General features: G+C 44.4%; 1 protein-coding gene across 10 annotated transcripts in view; it reads right to left on the bottom strand.

Moving 5' to 3' along the window:
• kmt2d (lysine (K)-specific methyltransferase 2D) overlaps positions 1–17933 on the bottom strand; it is a 36474-nt gene that overhangs the window by 14043 nt on the left and 4498 nt on the right. For 4 of the 10 annotated variants that reach the window (XM_030422837.1, XM_030422835.1, XM_030422843.1 and 1 more), the window contains exons 7-39: positions 15611–15782; positions 15344–15458; positions 14959–15137; positions 14558–14853; positions 14303–14422; positions 13327–14156; positions 13073–13186; positions 12852–12965; positions 12596–12700; positions 12332–12513; positions 11902–12066; positions 11596–11705; positions 11406–11450; positions 11128–11301; positions 10862–11023; positions 10639–10761; positions 10095–10222; positions 9864–9999; positions 9675–9761; positions 9509–9586; positions 9240–9398; positions 9023–9092; positions 8608–8846; positions 8406–8479; positions 7831–7881; positions 6082–7719; positions 5830–6000; positions 5569–5720; positions 3391–5183; positions 3177–3300; positions 1824–1905; positions 1664–1730; positions 1329–1561 (exon numbers count right to left, since the gene is read on the bottom strand). In XM_030422837.1, coding sequence (XP_030278697.1) covers positions 1329–1561; positions 1664–1730; positions 1824–1905; positions 3177–3300; positions 3391–5183; positions 5569–5720; positions 5830–6000; positions 6082–7719; positions 7831–7881; positions 8406–8479; positions 8608–8846; positions 9023–9092; positions 9240–9398; positions 9509–9586; positions 9675–9761; positions 9864–9999; positions 10095–10222; positions 10639–10761; positions 10862–11023; positions 11128–11301; positions 11406–11450; positions 11596–11705; positions 11902–12066; positions 12332–12513; positions 12596–12700; positions 12852–12965; positions 13073–13186; positions 13327–14156; positions 14303–14422; positions 14558–14853; positions 14959–15137; positions 15344–15458; positions 15611–15782 — 8288 coding nt within the window. The remainder of the gene's footprint in view (positions 1–1328; positions 1562–1663; positions 1731–1823; positions 1906–3176; positions 3301–3390; positions 5184–5568; positions 5721–5829; positions 6001–6081; positions 7720–7830; positions 7882–8405; positions 8480–8607; positions 8847–9022; positions 9093–9239; positions 9399–9508; positions 9587–9674; positions 9762–9863; positions 10000–10094; positions 10223–10638; positions 10762–10861; positions 11024–11127; positions 11302–11405; positions 11451–11595; positions 11706–11901; positions 12067–12331; positions 12514–12595; positions 12701–12851; positions 12966–13072; positions 13187–13326; positions 14157–14302; positions 14423–14557; positions 14854–14958; positions 15138–15343; positions 15459–15610; positions 15783–17933) is intronic. The other 6 variants (XM_030422841.1, XM_030422842.1, XM_030422838.1 and 3 more) reach the window with 6 other exon arrangements.

Raw genomic sequence — 17933 nt, 5'->3', positions numbered from 1 at the left:
ATTTCATGGCCGCCGTTGCCCCGCGCCACAGTGGCCTCTGTGCCCCTGGCCCGGTCAGCGTAGCGGGCTTGCCTTTAATTACAGCCACCTGAGTACACAGTAGTCACTCACAGTAACTTCATTGAGTCCGCGGTTCGCGCAGGTGAAGTCTCATCATCACGATGATCTCACGTGAAAGCCTCTCACACAGCAGCAGCAACATCTCAAAACAGAAGAACGAAACTTACAGCACAGCGAGCGAGTGCAGCGTAACGATGATACGTAACTGACTTATGTGGTAGGATTTAGTCCGGTAAAGTTGGAAATACATTCACAGATTCGAACTTCCCGGATCAATAACTCATAAGTGCAACCTTGTTAAAACACAAACGACGGCTCTTTCCTACTGTACTATGATAGACAACGAGCTACACTGTATTTTCATCAAAACGAGCGTCTGGACATCAACTCTGGTCTCTATGATCAGCCGGCTGTGAGACGAGGGCGCAGTGACCGTCTCCAAAGTGCAACACCGAAAAGAGAAACTACAAAAAATTCAATAACTTCACTATTATTCAGAGTGTAGTGTCACCAAAATCACTCCACACATCAGTGGTCTCCTGCTGGTTATTCTACAATTTTTTGTTTGGAAAAAATGTGCTTTGCCATAATTTTGGGGAATTTCTATTGGGAGAAATATTCAATAACAATAATATTCAGTGTGGTGTCACAAAAATCACCTCACCCTAACCCCACTTAACAAAAACTACTTTCTAATGTAACTTTAACTTGATTTTGGTATTAAAATTTTTTTAATACACAATCCATGTCTTATTATAAATTAGGATGTTATGTATCAGTCTGAAAGGTAAATCAACACATTTTACTCAGTGGCCTTTGTGCCCTGTCATGTGGCCTTGGTGCCCCTAAAAAAAAAAGTGAAGGACAAATGGACTTGCCCCTAAAATGACAAAATTCCCGACCTGACTGCATGCATTCCCACGAGTAAGCTACAGTTACTCTATGTAAGCTGAGTCCAAGTTGTCTCTAAGAGAGTCTCTAGAGTGTGAAATATTGCACATTGCCACAGCCTGCAATAAAACGGTGGTCAATTCATGATACTTTCTCATATCCTAATTTTTATACTTAATAATACAATGTCAATGTTGTGTAAAAAGAATCATTAATTAAATATATTAAAGTTACACAAGACAACAATTTAGAAAAATTTATGGATTTGACGCTGTGATCGGTGATCGGCAATATCGGGATCGGCAGATACTGCTTTTGGTGATCGGTGATCGGCCCCAAAAATCCTGATCGGTGCATCTCTACTAACAGCTACATACCTGGTCAAGCTGTTTCTGAATTTTGCTTTGCTCTTCTGTAACCAACTTTAGTTTCTCTGCATCTGCCTCAGCAAACTCCCTGCCTGCCTTCTTAGCTGTGCGCTGCTTAGCACAAAGTGCCTTCCGTGACTTGCGATGAACTCCAATCTGTTCCTCCAAAAATTTCAACTGCATTTGGAGTAACTGCTGGGTGTGAAGAAGCCATTCTTCATATTGGTGCTGTTCTGCATCGTCTATAACAAAAGAGGATAACATTATTCATCCATAAAACAGTATGGTGACAGCAATATGTTTTTTAATGACTAAACAGCAGACGCAGTATTAGTAGAACATACTGATGATTCCTTGCACAAACTGGGGAGGGTTGGGTCTTGACTGGGGGGGATCACTTGTTTCTCCCTCCTAAAAGGCAAAAAGAAAACATATGAATAAATCAGCTACACAAGATTTCAAATATAAGTAAATCAATCACTTCTGACAAGTAACACAGCATACCTTTGGAGGTCCAGATGCAAGTTGACCCTGATCTGTGCCTGGGGCAGAGGCGAGCCGCTGAGCAAGCAGAGAAACCTGTTGCCTGAAAGGACAGCAAAACATAAAAAAGGTATAAACATGCTAGAAGTGTAGAGGTACCATGGTGTCACTTATTGTCGTAGAGTACCAAAGTGCATTTCAATGGAGCTGCTTCAGAGAAAAAAACTCAACTGCATAGTCTGTGACCACAAATCTATAAACTGAAGCTAGGTTATCTGTATTTTCCACCTGTTAACTTGTAGTATTGCTCAGATCATCACGATACATAGCCGTAGTAGTTTTCATCCAAATGCTGCTCAACTTCTTCATGCCAAAATGTAGAAAAAAAAAAGCATGATGTGGGTTCCTTTTGTGAAACCAGACAACCTAATTTAGAGAGCGGCTGTAGTTGTTTTTCGCTGGCTCTATGAGATGGTACTTTAAAGCTGGGCCCGACGGAACCTATATTTATCCTTGATTCATTAAATAATTAATCATGAACTAGGGTATCAGTAGATGAACAAGGCTGATGCCTACTCTGATCTGGGGGGATTATGCCTATAGATAAGGACTTACATATTCCTCACTCCGTAACTGAAAAAAATGACATGAATGACAAGTTAAGAGTTTTTTGTGGACGTTTTTGATGCTGAAGTTTACGGTAGTATAGGCCTGAATTGTATAGCACTGATAAGTGTAATTATATCATCGTGCCCAGCACTGACAAAGTATTAAAAAAGTCAAAATGTAAAAAGAACAAAAAAAGACAACATAATTATAATAATTAAGCCCTCAATGTTTTTGAAATGTGGCAATTTTAAAAAAATACTTGGATATAATGGTTAAAAATTAATCTTGCTGTATAGATACACACAACACAAGCACATAAAGCAACTTGAACATTATTCAGAGTTTTTTAATAACCAAATTGCAACTGTATAATTCTTGTGGGGGTTGAGACCTACACCAAGACAATCCGAGTATGACGAATTAGGTAATTTTCATAAAAACAAAGGTTGCTTCCTTTTTCATCATTTCTGCACCCACAAGCAACCACTGACACATACGTGTGAAAGTTCAAAAGGCAACAAGGAAACTACTTAATACACAACACCAGTACTTCAACTCCACCCTACAATATCTGTCAACTTCCCCTGCAGCACTTGTCCTGTGTTCTGTATAATGTTAGACCTGAGAAGTTAATTGCATGCACCAGGACATGTCAACATTTAAGCATGTTGAGTGTTTTACCGAAAAGTTGTCTGTTCACGAGTCAAGAAACACAACATTAATATTAATTTCTAGCAATATAAATACAATATTCACAAAAAGTACCTGTTAATGCCAGAGGGAACAACCATTGGATCTTGTGCCAACACCCTCTTGATACCCTTTAGTGCCACCATCTTTGCCTTGGCAATGGGATCCATGATGTCATCAGTTGCAAATTTGTCCAAATCTGCAATAAATATCACAAAATCTGTTAGATACGGTATGAAAAAGTACACCATTATGCAGAATAATGACAGAGATAGACCACAGTAGCTACCTTTATCTGGGAAGAAATTGTTTGCCAGAGGTGATTGTTTAACCACTGGCTGATGCGGCTGCTGTTGATGACTGAGACCTGTATGGATCCCTGGCTGCCCCATCCTTATCATAGCTTGTTGCTGGGCCATGGCCATGTGAGGTGGAGGTGCCATTCCAGTTCCAATAAGCCTTTGCTGCTGTTGCAACATGTGTGGAGCACGGGGCACCATTCCCGGCTGGGCCATCATTCCTTGGGGTGGTGGACGATGGTGGTGTGGCAGCATTATCTGCCCAGGTGCCTGTGGGTTCGGCTGTTGATTTGAGAGACCAGGAAAATGAGGAGCCATGCCTCCTTGGTGGAGTGAACTGAGCTGTTGCTGCTGTTGCTGCTTCTGCTGTTCCTTCTTCTCATGCTCCAACAGATCCTGTATTAGAAGAGGCAGTTCACCATCTAAAGAGCTTTCTACCTTTGCCAGATCTACAGCAGGGGAGTGTTGTCCCCCTACATCAGGCAGCTCCAGTGGATCATCACCAATATCTGCATGTGGAGCAGCTGGAGGAAAAGGCAATGGATCACCTTGGCCTGGCAGAGGGTACTGAAGGCCCCCCAGTCGAACAGAACTAAGTGATGCCGACTGGTTTTCTGGTTGTGCAGGCTTGGCTGAGGGTGTGGTGCCACCGAGAAGCATTGACACAGCTTCTCCTATTTCATCTTTCACCACAGTCTGTCCAGGCTGTAACTGAGGGGTCAGACCTCTGTCCTCTAATTTGACCTTGGAGATATCAACAGTTTCAGTAGAGGATGGCATTTGGGTAGAAGAACCCCGAGCTGTGGCAGGGGCTATTGTGCGAGACTCCTGCCCTGGATCCACCTTGGCTTTCTCTTCCACTTTAATAGACACAGATCCAGAGGAAGATGAAGGTACTTCGCTTTCTGCCTCCACCAACCGCAGCTGGTCTGAGAAGACATCTTTAGGGTCTCCTTGGTCCAGCTCAGGGTCGGTGTACGCCAGCAGGTCAAACTCATCACTGTTGAGCAAGTCGTCTAGATGTGGATCATTGGTTTCAAGGTTGTCCAAGTTGCCCAAGTCATCATCTCCTTTGTCAGGATCCAAGTCTAAAGCCAAATCATCCTCATCCTCCACACCTCCATCCCCTGGGGCATCCCCAAGCCCCTCGAGGTCAGGTTCTGGCAGTTCCTCACTGCTTTCTACTGTGGCAGACTGGGGCCCTGTGACAATGCTTCGCTGTGGAAGCTGATGCTGCTGAGTGCTAGCAATGTTTGGAGTGGAAGTAGCTGCATGGGGCTGCAGGTGAGGCTGCTGTGTTACTGGGCCTGTAGATTGCTGAGACATTAAAACTGGCACACCACCCTGCTGTAACCCCAGCTGTGATTCATTCCCCCCCTCTGTTTGCATGGCACCAGCTTGAGCTACAGGATGTTGCTCAACAAATGGAGACGCCATTCCTTGTTGTGGAACAAATAGCCGTGGTCTGGGCTGAGGTCCACGCGGAAGAAACTGGGCTCGTAGGGGTAGCCTCTGTGAGTTGTGTCTCAATTCAATAAACTGCGGTGGGGGTCCTTGACCCATTGGTTGCATGGTCTCTCCTCCATGTCCTGGCATCATAGTGTGCTGGTTGCCCATGCCTTCCATACCCTGGACGTTGACAGCAGGGTTGAGATTGTGCCTTATGCCCAAAGCCTCCATGCCAGGCTGGGGAAACCTCCTCGGACCTGGAGCCTGGCCCTGCCACTGAGGAGGGAATGGTGGACGGGAAAACATGCCCTGAGGTCTGGTGGGCCCTTGCGGCCTGAAGGATAGAGACAGACAGAAAAATGTATGCATTTCAATTCTCACAGTGTACTGTAAGACTAGTTGCTGAAGATGCAAGGAGCTGGGACTAAGTTAGGTTGCTGATCATTACTTAGAGGGTAGTAATTATTTCTGTTACCATCTTGTGCTTCTGTGCTCCTTACATTCCCAAATCAGTTCCAGTAATATTACAACTTAGCAATGTTTTATCTAAATATGCATGTAGCTCCAGACATGTTATAATTGCATCTCTGTAATGATCAAATGCTGACATTTCTTGTGTGACCTTTATATAAAACAAAGAGGGGTGGATTCTAACTGTGTAAGTGATCCAAGTCTTATTATTTAACACCAAATGCTATCTACTTCAATTAGGTGTTTACCTTAGTGCATTAGGATCCATCATAGACGGGATTCCTGGAGGTGGTGGGCGAATGAGCTTGTCCTCCATGCCTCCTACCGCCATGGGGATCTTCCCTGCCACAGAAGCCTGAGCTCCAGCAGCAGCAGCAGCAGCAGCAGCAGCAACACGATCCTAAGGGAAGTAAGTATTGGCTTCATTTCTTCTTTTCTTAATTCCTACATCACACTGTTGACAAATTTTACTTCTGTAGCATACTGTGGTACAATGCAGAGGTGCATACCTGTGGATATGGCGGTGGTGCTCTGTGGCCCTTGTCCGGTTGAAAGGCTCCCACCTCTCCTCCGGACCAGCCAGGGGATGCACTTCCAGCAGCAGCAGCAGCCTCCTTCTCTTGTCTAATGGAATTTCTCTGCATTTGTTGTCTGATTAAGAATTCCCTCAGTCTCTGGCGCTAAGAAACATGAGAAGCAAAGATTAGCAAAACAAGCAAGAGGTGCATACAACGATTGTTCAGTGGCTATAACTTTGATACCTGTCTGTGCTTTTCCAGCTCAGAAGGGCTAAGGCCCACTAAAGCAGGGTCCTGCACTGCTGACATGTCAGGCATTTCTTGAGTGCCTGGCAAAGCTGGTTGATGAGGTGCATCTGGGGGGCGAACAGCTGGTAGTTCTTGAGATCCAGAAGGAGGTGGCACCCTAGAGTTAAAGCTGTCGGCTCCCACAGATGGCTGACTTTGTGACTGTGGCTGAAGCTGACCCTGCATCATCTGGCTCTGCTGTTGGGTCATCTGGAAGCCTCCTGTGCTGGGACTGCGGCTGAAAGTAGGAGGTGCTGACAGATTACCAGAAAGAGGATCTCCCATAGAGCTGTTGTTAGGATGGGGTGGAGGTGGCTGGTTAGGATGAGGTGAGCTTTTGTAACTTGCAGTTCCCTCTGGGGCAACAGAGGAGGGGCGAGAGGGTTTATGGATAGTAGCAAAAGGGTCTCTAGATTGTGGCCTTGAAGGTGGCTGAGAACAAGGGTCTGGGGATTGGAAACGAGGAGTAGCAGGAGAGTGAACAGAGTAGGCATCATTGGAGAGGGCACCAGGAGTGTGGGGAGACTGAGAGCTGCCCTGGGATTGTGGGCTGGAGGGCACTCTCGGACAAATTTCCTGTTGACCCACATTGTGTCTCTGGGGTCCAAGAGAACAGTTATCGCCTGACTGCGGTCTGGGATTTAGCAGTGGCTGAGGGTGGGGATCAGAGAAAGGGTGGGAAGGAGACTGCCTGTAGCCATCAGAGTGGTGGCTAGGGGATGCTCCAGGAGGAAGTGCCTCCCCTTGGTGCATCCTTGGTGTCATAGGTGCCTTGAATAAACCATCTCCAGAGTCCAGCATCCCAGCAGGGGAGCCAAGGGAAAGGTCAGATCTTCCAACTGAGGAGGAGCGTGGAGAAGGTGCACTCATATCAGCCCTGTACTGCCCTGTGTTTGCAGGTGAGGAAGCCACCGCAGAGGGTGATGGGGATGAGCCATAATCTGACCGTCCCATCCCTTGCTGGTTTCTGAAAGGGTCTCCATAATGGGTATTGTGGGTTGGCGAGAACATGGGCGACTCCCCAAGCCCAGCACCTCTTGAATGAGGACTTTCTGGATGTCCTAACGACTCCTGAGAGCCTTGCTGTGATTGTGGTAGATGACCTTGTTGCTGCTGCAGCTGTGATCTGAAGTAAGGGTCAACCTGCTGAGCCCGTCTGGGGGTTCCAGGAGTTCCTGGTTGCATGTCAAAGGGGCCAAGACTGGCTGGCCGTCCCTGAGGAGGACCCTGCGGGCCAGAAGCGGAATAACCTGAGGAGGAGGCCTGCAATGGGCTGGCCCCAGCATGGGAGAAGGGAGTGGTTGGGTGGGAGTGAGAGTGAGAGTGAGAGTGAGGTGATTGAGGAGGAAACTTGGCCAAAGGGTCTGTCCGGATTTCAGCTGACCCTGGGGTCTTAACAGGTCCATCTGAGAAAAAGACTGAGGATGACCCTGAATCTGGAGGAAAGGGAAATGGGCTTTCTGCAGAGCTGGGCTGGGAAGAGACTGATGCAGAGCCTGAAGGTGGAGGGATCTGGAGATGTAAACTGGGCCGTTCTCCCTTCACACGCCCTCCTTCTGTCTTGATAGGCCTGCACACCTGACTCTCTGCCTGCTGGGAAAAGAGTAAAGAGGAAACTTAAATAATCTGACCACAACTTTAATGGACAGATGGCAAACCTTATTCACCTTGACAATACAAAAGGGTGCTGATGCTTTAATTCACCTTCTGTGCCTTGTTGATCCTCTGAGCTGCTCGGTTATCTTTGGCCTTTTGCTAAGGAAAAAATACAGAGATCAGAATATTAAACTTAATTAGTTTATATAAGTTATACTTTTGTTTAATTCCAGAAACATCATAGTTATGGGACAATGACTACGTTAAAAATGCTCAAGATAAGTTGTGCTTAATTTCTCTTATTCGGATCATTTTAAATTATTATTTTGACTAGGAAAATCATAAAAAAAAGTCTCATTGTCCCATATCTACATCAAACATCATATAGGCTGAACGTGGAATTTCTCTAAGCCGATTTTCTCATTTTGGTTTTAATAAGCAGATCCCACCAGACAGGCTGAATTAAGGGTTACAGTTCCTGTACTTCTGTGTTGGTAATTTTCTGCATTGAAGTGAGGCGACCATATGCTATTGGATAGACTATGATAACACAAACACAGAATAACAAGAACCTGGCTCAATGACTACATTTAAGTCATGAGTGTTAGAGTGAAATGTAAGAAACAATTGTTAAGGGAACATAAAACTGTACCGTCCATTAAAACAAAAAACTGCAACCCTACCAGATATGGAACCTTGTCAGCTGCTGACACCTTCCTCCAGATCTTCATGATTTGCTTACAGCGACTAGCCCAATCTGTGAGAGTTGACATGTTTCACACCTGTTTAACATCTGACAGTGATATAAATCTTACTTTGAAAGAGCATGACTGTTTGATCTAAAATAGGTTGTACTTATCAATATAGCATGTCTGCCACACTCACCTGGGTAGTCCTGTTTGAGAGTGGGAAAGTTGGTATTGGCGTAGAGAACAGGGGAAATGGTTGAGAGTTCTCCAAGCTCCTCATCTTTTTCCCAGCGCTGGAGACTGCGCTGATTGTAGGAAAGCCCATCTCCCTCTGTCTCAGTTGGGGTAGGTGGGGAGGAGGGGGTTGCTGGGGTAGAGGGAGTCGCCCAGGGGCTTTCCTCACCCCCATCTGGACTGAAAAGTCCTCCTCTGTCCCTGTACATGAAATAAGATGTTATCGTTTTCCATTAAACAAAGGGCTTACACATGTCAACAACAGGAACATAAGAAGCATGTTGTGATATGTATTATGTATAGTATCAAGTTGCAGAATTACATACAATAGATTGTTGGAAAATAAAATACACTAGGTAATTCAGTATTGGTCTTACCGCATATCAAAAAACGGTGACTGAGAGAGGCCAGGAAAAGCGTCCATCATTCCAGCCGAGGGCAGGGACCCTGCATGAGATTTGTTTTCAAGTTCAAATTACAAATCCAACGTCACTTTAACCTTACTTGTATACAACAAACATACAACAAGAACAACCGTTTTAAAATTGAAAAACATCATGATACGATAATCTGAAGGCCTCTCTTTGTACCCACCTGAAAGGAGAGCTCTCTGTGGCAGAGTGCTACGATTGAGTTCTCCCTTACTGCCCTCCAAGATGGGCTTCATGCCCCCTAAAGAGGAACCATCTGACACTCCCAAAACCTTCCTGAAGAACTGCTCAGAGTCCTGACTCTCCACCCCTTGAGGAAGACCTGTCAACAAGATTTAAGGTATAATGTTATGACAATCAGATATTAAATGTTTATCAAAAAATGTTTTATGTTACACACTACATATGCAAAAGTATTCTCTAAGGGGCTACCTTCACTTTTTTCTGCATCAGAGTCATGAGGATCAGCTGACGCCTGGTCCTTCAGCGATGAGGATGGTGCAGAAACCCCTAAAAATTTGCAATTTTAACCCAACCTGCAATAACCTCAAGGCCATAACAATTTACCAGCATAATCAGAGTCCAAACAGACACTTACCTGCACCTTCTCCCTGAGCCTGGGGGTCCTCACCCCCTTCTTGCTTGAGAGGAAAATTATCTTTCATCAGACGATCCTTGGCATCAGCTAGCGAGAGAAGCACAAAGGTCACACACCATGTACTAACCTTTTCCACACCCAGTGTCACAAATAATTTTTGTGTGTCACAGGTTAATTTAGTGCTCTTACCCTCTGGGGCAGTAGTTTTGAGCCCTGACTGTGCTGGTAATGAAGGCCGGACAAGGCATGCGCCTGGCCTCTGCCCCGGTGGTATCATCACAGCTTTCTTACTCAAGTCTATTAGTGTCTTCCCAAAGAAAGCCTCCTGCAGTGAATTACAAACATTTACAATATAAACATTATATACAAACGACGTAAACGTAAAAATGTTTAAGGCATGAGGCAAGAGAGACTACAAACCTGGAGATATGTTGGGAACATGTCCTCCAGTTTGCTCTTCTTCCGGCCTCGACGTTTCTTGGCCTGCTCCTCACCTTCCACTGGTTTAGGATCCATTATGTTATCGGTGTCAGGATGGGGTCCTAGGCATATAAAACCATGAAATTCAGTATCGCATACAATATCCACAAACAAATGTGGTCACACTGTCTCTAGTAATTGAAGATGATGAGAGGGCAATCAGATAAAAAACAACGATGTGTTAAAAAGGATTTGCTAAAACCCTCTACATTGGCAGATCCACTGCGTCAACATAGTGGCCTGATTCAACTGAATGAGGGGCTCTGTATTTATATGCAAGACTGAACAGAGGGTGAAGAGAGATCATGATCAGAGGGTACCATAGTCAACAGCTGGAAGACAGCCTATTGAGTATGTCAAAATAATCCTAAGTAAACTTTGAATCCTCACCCCAATTAGGGAAATCAAGCTAATGAAAATTACGTTACCCTTTTATTATAAAATATAAATAATGGATGAAATGAAATTCAACATTATCACTAACCTTCATCAATGGTTCTCTCTATTGGCTGACCATCTAATGTAGTCTCTCCAGCCAGCTGGGCAAAAAATTCTTTCTTCAACCGTGTGTGACACTTCCTTTGTCGCACCATGAAGCCTCCAATTCCTGGTACAATTCATGAAGAAAATATTTGTAGATATATTGTGGATGGTCAGACATTTATGTGAATGTTCCAAGTTATTTTGTGAAATTCTGGGTTGCTTACCAGGCCTGTAAGGTTTCCGCTTTCGCTTTTTGCTGTCCTCTGTCTCCTCTGCTCCCGCTTTGATCCCCTCGCAGTCAGCCATGCCTTCAGTTCCCTCAGCACCACCTTCTCTGTCAGGGCTTCCTGGGTTCTCCATCTTGGGTTCACATTCCATGGGCTCCCCTACACAAAAAAAAACCTGAATTTTCACAAGGTCTAAAAGGAAGAAAATCACCTTTAACATTGTTCAAGCGCCACACGAGTGTGCCAGCCTTTTCTTCTCTCACCATCTCCTTCGACCTCCCTCAGATCCATTCCATCAGGACCTCCTTCACAACACAGGGTGCCCAGACGGGAGCGACGCTGTCGTCTTTTGTGAAGGGGAGACATGGACATGCTACGAAGCAGGGACATGCCTGACTCAGTCAGCCACACTCCCTCCAACCGGTAGAACTGGGGCTCTGTAAAGTAAAATTTGAAAATCTGAGTGACATACTCTAAAGAAAATGATGACCAGACAGAGCAGGCTTGTTTTAATAAACATGAATCAGCAAATTCCACTAACCTGGCTCTTTGATCTTTATAGAAGCCATAATGGCTGACTCTACTACTGCGAACAAAGGCGAAAAGCAGGTATAAGAGAGAAAGAAGCAAAATATCATTAGTACACATAATAATATCCTGTGAATATTTTGGAAACCATAGTATTTATAGTTACTTATACTTATAATACTTCCTGTCTTTCAGAGACTTACCCACAGGTTTTGGAACATATGGGGTGCAAGATGTGCATGCAAAGCCTTCATCTGAGGCTTGTTCCACCTCATCCTCTGTGTACAGACTCTCACAGACAGCATGGACCCATCTGCACAGGCACACAAAAAATACACCAATATATTGCATAGTTTTAATAACAAATCACACCACGAATCAAAGATGTTATGGAATTATTCATGACATGAAAAAATATATAAATAATCCATTCCCCGCTTGTCTTCATTAGCTGCAGTCTCATGAATACCTCAGTTTCTGTGTGTGTAGATCTAATGAGCAGCACCTACCGATCGCAGTACTGACACTGCAGCAACAGCTCCTCCTCCATGAAGTTCTCTCTGCACACTGGACAAGTGACGAGGCTGGCACAGGGGCCACAGTGGGTGTAGTTGTTCTGCCACTCACAGTGGAAACCCGGTGAGTTGGAACCACACTGCACACAGCAGACACACCTGCGTAGATGTATTGAAGCACTCTGTAATAATTACACAACTAATGTGCTAATATACAGATGATTATGTGAGTGGTGCAACAATTTTTCTGTTGCTACAGAAGCAAAAGGCAAAGGGATTGGCCTCTGAATTGCTAATGCAGGGCTGTGGCATGAGTGTTTTACATATTATGCAAATTCTCATGTATTCATTTCCATTTGGCCCCATTCAAAGCTACAAGGCTGAACGAAGCATTAAGCTGTTCCTGTATAAATGTTTTCTTTACCATTTGCACTTCCAACCACCCTTGGGAACATTGTGCAGGGGTGGGTCCAAGCAGTAGGTGTGATAGCTGACATCACAGTCATCACACAGCAGCAGACGGGAGGGATCCGAAGCCTTTCCGCACACCTCACACACAATACATTCCAAACAGCGCCAGCCCTTACGGAGCATCGTCTTGGTGATCTAGAGTAGAGATCAGGTTAATCTATCGGATTTACAAAATATGGTGATAGAAAAAAAAGTCAAAGGATAACATTTTCCTTACTTTGCTGTTCACACAATACGGATGGTAACACTGGGCACACTGAGCACAAGCCAACAACTGCCCCTCTGCACCCTTTCCAAAACTGCCACACACGACACACATATCCTAAAACAGAAGACAGAAAGTGAGAATAAGAATGAAAAAAAAGGTTAACAATGAATCTATTTATGTTGCATTCGAAAGTGAAAACTGTGATTCTTGGCACAGCAAATGCCTCGGGGTAATTATAAATGTCACGCAACAACAATAGCTGTACCTGGAGCAGGACAAATTTATCAGTGTTTGAGAAAAGAACCACTGTGTTCTGCATGGTGTCGTCTTCCTCATCATCTTCCTCCTTACTTATTCCAGTGTCTGAGGTCATGCTTAGCTGTGGACAAGGACACAAACTGTTACAAACACACTGCAAATATAATTGAGTGATTTTGACCATATCATAAAATTTAAAAGAATATAAAAAGACATGTCACAGCTCACCAAGAATGCATCAATGCAGGAGGCCATGGCTTTGAGGCGTGACCTCCCACCACGCCCTCTCCCTCCACCGCCTCCTCGAGGTCTGCGCTTTGCAGGAAAACTATTGCTTCGCCCCTACAAGCAGAGAATAATCCATTTCACTGTTAAGTCAGAATGTTGAGTGGATGTAAAAATGACATCTTAAAAAATAGTATAAAAAAGTACAAAAGTACAACAAGAGCTGTAAACACTGATTAGACCTATGGTGACCTCACCTGTTTGACCCGTGAACGGCCTGGGGATCCTCTACGTTTCACCTTCTCTCTGTCGCTTCTGAGGGGTTCGAAGGGAAGCGAGTCATCAGTCTCACTGAGCAGAGCATCTGGGTGTGAGTGGCCAGCAGGTACAAGCCCAAATTCCATGGAGAGGTGAGGATCAGGTTCTCCTGGAGAGCCCATAAAGCCACTGCTGCTCTCATCTCCATGGCTCATATTGGACATCTCGTCCAGCAGCAATTCTGGCTTAATGTCCTGCTCATGCATTTCCTGCTTTATGACAACAATGTGCTCGTCCCCTTTCATTGGCTCATCGTCCTCGTCTTCCTCCTCCTCCTCCTCCTCAGAGTGAGGTAGTAACCTCCCCTCCATGTCTGCAGCAGAGAGGGTCTCCCGTGTGTCTACTGATAAAGAAAGAGGTGACGGAGACCGGGGCTCCTGGCATGGACTTCTTTTCTGCTCTGTTTTGTCGACAAAGGCAGGAGAAGCTGGTAACTTTGGTGGATCCTTACTGAAAAGTTCTGTGATTGGCGTACTATCAGAGTCCTTGTTTAATAACTCTGCTGATGCTTCTTTTTTCACTGATGGAGTGGTCTCCTCCTTCTTCTCCTCGTCCTCCTCCTCCTCCTCTTCCTCTTCTTCTTCTTTCTCCACCTCCATATTTTCAGGGCCCTGCTGTGACATCGCTGGTTTGACTTTTGAGTTGTTAAACTGTGTCTTTGCGCTGGGGTCCTGAGAAGGAGTGGCTTGGGTCACCTGGCTGACTGCCTCTTCTGCTCTTTCGCCATCAGCAGGTAGACAAGAGGGCTCCTGTTCTGTTGTTGCACTTTCTACATTTGACATTGAGGAATGCGTTGTTATTAGTGTTAACATTTATGAATCTATCATTAGTTACAGAAGACTGACTTACAAATAATAAAGTGCAGCTTTGTGTTCACTCTCAAATATGTACGTCTACAGTGCGCTCTGTGTTTACCTGTAGACTGGAGTGGAGCAGCCGGCGCCTCAGAAGATAGTTCTTCTGTTGCTACCTTTGGCTCTTTCTCAGTGATCTTCTTGCCAACATCTGTTGCCTCAACAGGTGCAGACTCCACCCCTAAAGCCAAAGGTAGTGAAGTTAAATAAAAATACCTTTGCCAGAAACAAGTTACATTCTTTTGCTATTCCAATAAACCTCATGACTGGCATGATTTGTAGGCTTTCTGTTATGTAGTGTCTGACTGAGACTTACCCAAGTCCATGGGTGTCTCTTTGTCAGTCGTGGATTCAGCCTGACCCTTCTCTGATGTGCCTCTCTGTCCTGGTGTCACCTTTGATAAGTCTGTGTGCTCTTCTGTCTCCATGTCTGCATCTGTTTGGATTGTCATCTCCACCAAATCAACATGTCCTCCAGTCTCCTCAGATGCCTCTCTGGATTGTGTTTCTGCTGTGTGTGGTTGAGTGACAGGCTGCTGCTCCTTGCAAAGCAAGCAAATGCACTTGGCGTCTGAAAGCTCCCCTGGTAGAGCACATTCACTGTGCACCCACCTAAAACAATACAGAGATGATCAAGAAATGTTTTTGGACAAAATTAGAAACAAACCACACAATCAGTATCTCCAATGACACTACTGTGTCTGTGTATTAACAAACCTGTGGCAGATACTGCAGCACTGCAGAGTGACAGATGGGTTGGCAGCCTTGCTGCAAACGCCACATGTAGAGCTGCGTTGACGCTGGCAGGCCTCACACACGGCGTAGTTGTCAAACCACTGGACCGAACCTGGCAGCACCAGTCCACGGACACCACACTCTGTACATACACGACACCTCTGACATAGGAGATATAATATGGTTAAAATGTTAAAAGACATATCAAAGAGGCACATTTAAAAAGCTTGCTTTCAAATCTTTGGATACATTTAAAAAAAAATTGACAGGAAGATTTTAAGCTCAAGAAAGTATCTGAACTTGTTTTCACAATAATTTCCATGTTTAGGCCATCTCTTTTTGGGGGTGACTGACACTGGTGACTTACTCTGCATTTCCATGGGTCAGAGGGGAGAGAATCCATGGCTGGCTGGAGACAGAAGGTGTGGTAGCCCTTATCACAGGCATCACATACCAACATTTTGGAGTCTTCTCCTGGTTGTCTAAGAAAATAAAGAATCAAGACCGTACTTTTAAAAATGGGAAATGAAGTTCAAGAACAATAGGATTTTTTTTTTTTTTTTCAGATAGATGAAACATCTCAATCACTCAGATAGGGTACAGTTTACAGTTTGAATCATAAAATTTGATTCACCTGCATGTCTGGCACACTTTACACTCTGGGCACTGCCATCCTGCCCGCTGAATGGGCGTGGCACCAATCTCCAGACAGGCAGCGTGATAATGTAAGCCACAACCCGTACAAAACAGCAAGTCTGTGAGCTCCCCTGCTGAGTCACACACTGCACACCAAGACTCCTCACCTGCTGTGAAAAAACATATACAACAATTACATTAGCATTATTATTGGATCTGAGGTGATGCAGGTTTACAGTTTGAGTTTCCTGGAGATCAACATCACAGAGAACCTGTCATGGTCATCACACATCTGGTGCAAAATAATGAACTACTTCTTAATGAAACTTGAGAAGGTTAAAGTTCTGTGTCTATCTCTTGTCAACTTTTACAGAGATGCGAGAGAAAGCATTAATATTTGAAACAAAACAAACTGCCATGGTTCAAGCACAGCCCAGGACAGAAAGGCTCTAAAACCTGGACGTCACTGGGACCCATCTACTCAGCATCAGTAATATGGCGGAGGCGTGCCTGCGCAGAGCCCAAAGGATGCTACGAGACAACATCCACCCAAGCCAGTCTGTTCACCCCGCTGCCGTTTGGCAGAAAGATACAAAAATATCCACCATCGTACCACCAGATTACAGAGCATCTTCTTTCTGTGGCTGTGAGACTCCTTAACTCATTCATAGCATGCCATCAAAAACAGTTTATTTTTGTGACTTTATTTTTATTTCTTCATTAGTCTGTATAGTTATTTTTTTTGTGTGTAGCTCCTGGGATTACAACAGAAATTTCCCATACATAGACTTTACTTGGGCTAGCCACCACGGTGTATGTGGTGACCCATTTTAGTATTTTGTACTTTTATCTCTTTAACTGTCAGGAAGAACGCCTTTCAAACAATTAACTAGTGGATAATCTGCCCTAGCTCGATACAAATCGCACAATTGCAAATGCTCTGCATAAAAATCGAGGGGAAGAGAATCTCTCTCTTATGTCCCCCTGTGTATGTATTAATGCATTGATTATGACGCAACGTCTCCTATTTAATGTAGGGCTACTTATACTGTTCTTTCATAAAAGCCTTAAAGTGCACCTGGTTGGTGCAATATCATTTGGTACCACGTTGGCTTTGATTGTTTTAATAGACAACATAATTAACAATGCACATGCGCAGCCAGCTCACCAACATTTGTGAAAACAGAATAGCAGGTGACAAAAACGTAAAAAACTCAGATGTATTTTTTGGGCATTAACAGATCAGACGCATACTGCGGGAGAAAAACAGGAATAAGCCAGGCAAGCCACTGTGTGAGCATAAAGGTCGACAACTAAAGCACACTATGTAGGCAAACATTTAAAGGGATTCTGGAGAAAGATTCTAATTGTCTGACTTTTGTGTAATTTTCAGGTCGTCAACACAAGTTACACGGTTATTCTGTAGGAGACACTGTATACAATCGTGTGTTGGATCATAACAGTTATATTAATCTTGAATTTAATTTGTAGTAATAGCCATTTTTTAAAGTTCCATGTGTTTTTTTAAGAAAAGGTTTCACAGTTTTAGTTTTTTTTTTAGATATAACCAATGATTGCTTTTTTCCAAGCAGTGCAAGCTGCAATTTAAAGGAGTCATCACCTGGTTTTTTACATATCCAGTCCCTCTTGGATCGCTTTGGATCAATTCTTAAAACTTATTAGAATTTTTTTTTTTTTTTAAAAATCAAACATAGAGCTTGTTCTGACACTTTTTCATACCGCGACTTTCTCACGCGAGATTATGCGCGAGGTTTTGACCGGTCCGGATGTGCATTGTATTAATATGTAATGAGGCACGCGTTGATTGGCTGCAGGAAGGACAGAGCCGGAATGGGGGGCGAGCCTGCATGCACACACGGACTCCAAAACATAAACAGCCCCCTGTCATGGCGCACACACTAAATGACGAACCTTACGGAATTCAGGCATTTATGTATGAGCCAGAGTCGGAAACCAAACGGGAGAGTGAAGAGGCAGAGACGGTGGAAGAGACACGTTTACAGCAACACGTCTCTGAATGGTAAATTCTTTTTTTTTCCGTCTTACTTTTCACACTCGTGTTTTACATGTAAGACCTGAGTTTCAATGCTGGCGGTGACGATGTATGGCGTGAAAATGACGGAGAAATAAGCAGATTCGGCGTGCTCACTCTGGCTGAGGACGGCTGTGAGCCGATGCTTAATATGCAAGTAGCCTCCTGTGGTAACGTCACCACAGGAGCAGAGTCAAAATCTCGTGCGTTAGGAACGCGCACTATTGTGCGCTATTCCTGTTCGGAAAAAGAGCCAAAGCGAAAAAAA

Source organism: Sparus aurata, chromosome 7 (genome assembly GCF_900880675.1).
Source record: "Sparus aurata chromosome 7, fSpaAur1.1, whole genome shotgun sequence".
Classification (NCBI taxonomy): Eukaryota; Metazoa; Chordata; class Actinopteri; order Spariformes; family Sparidae; genus Sparus; species Sparus aurata.
The sequence above is the reverse complement of the archived record's forward strand: the minus strand, read 5'-3'. Positions and strand labels throughout refer to the sequence as shown.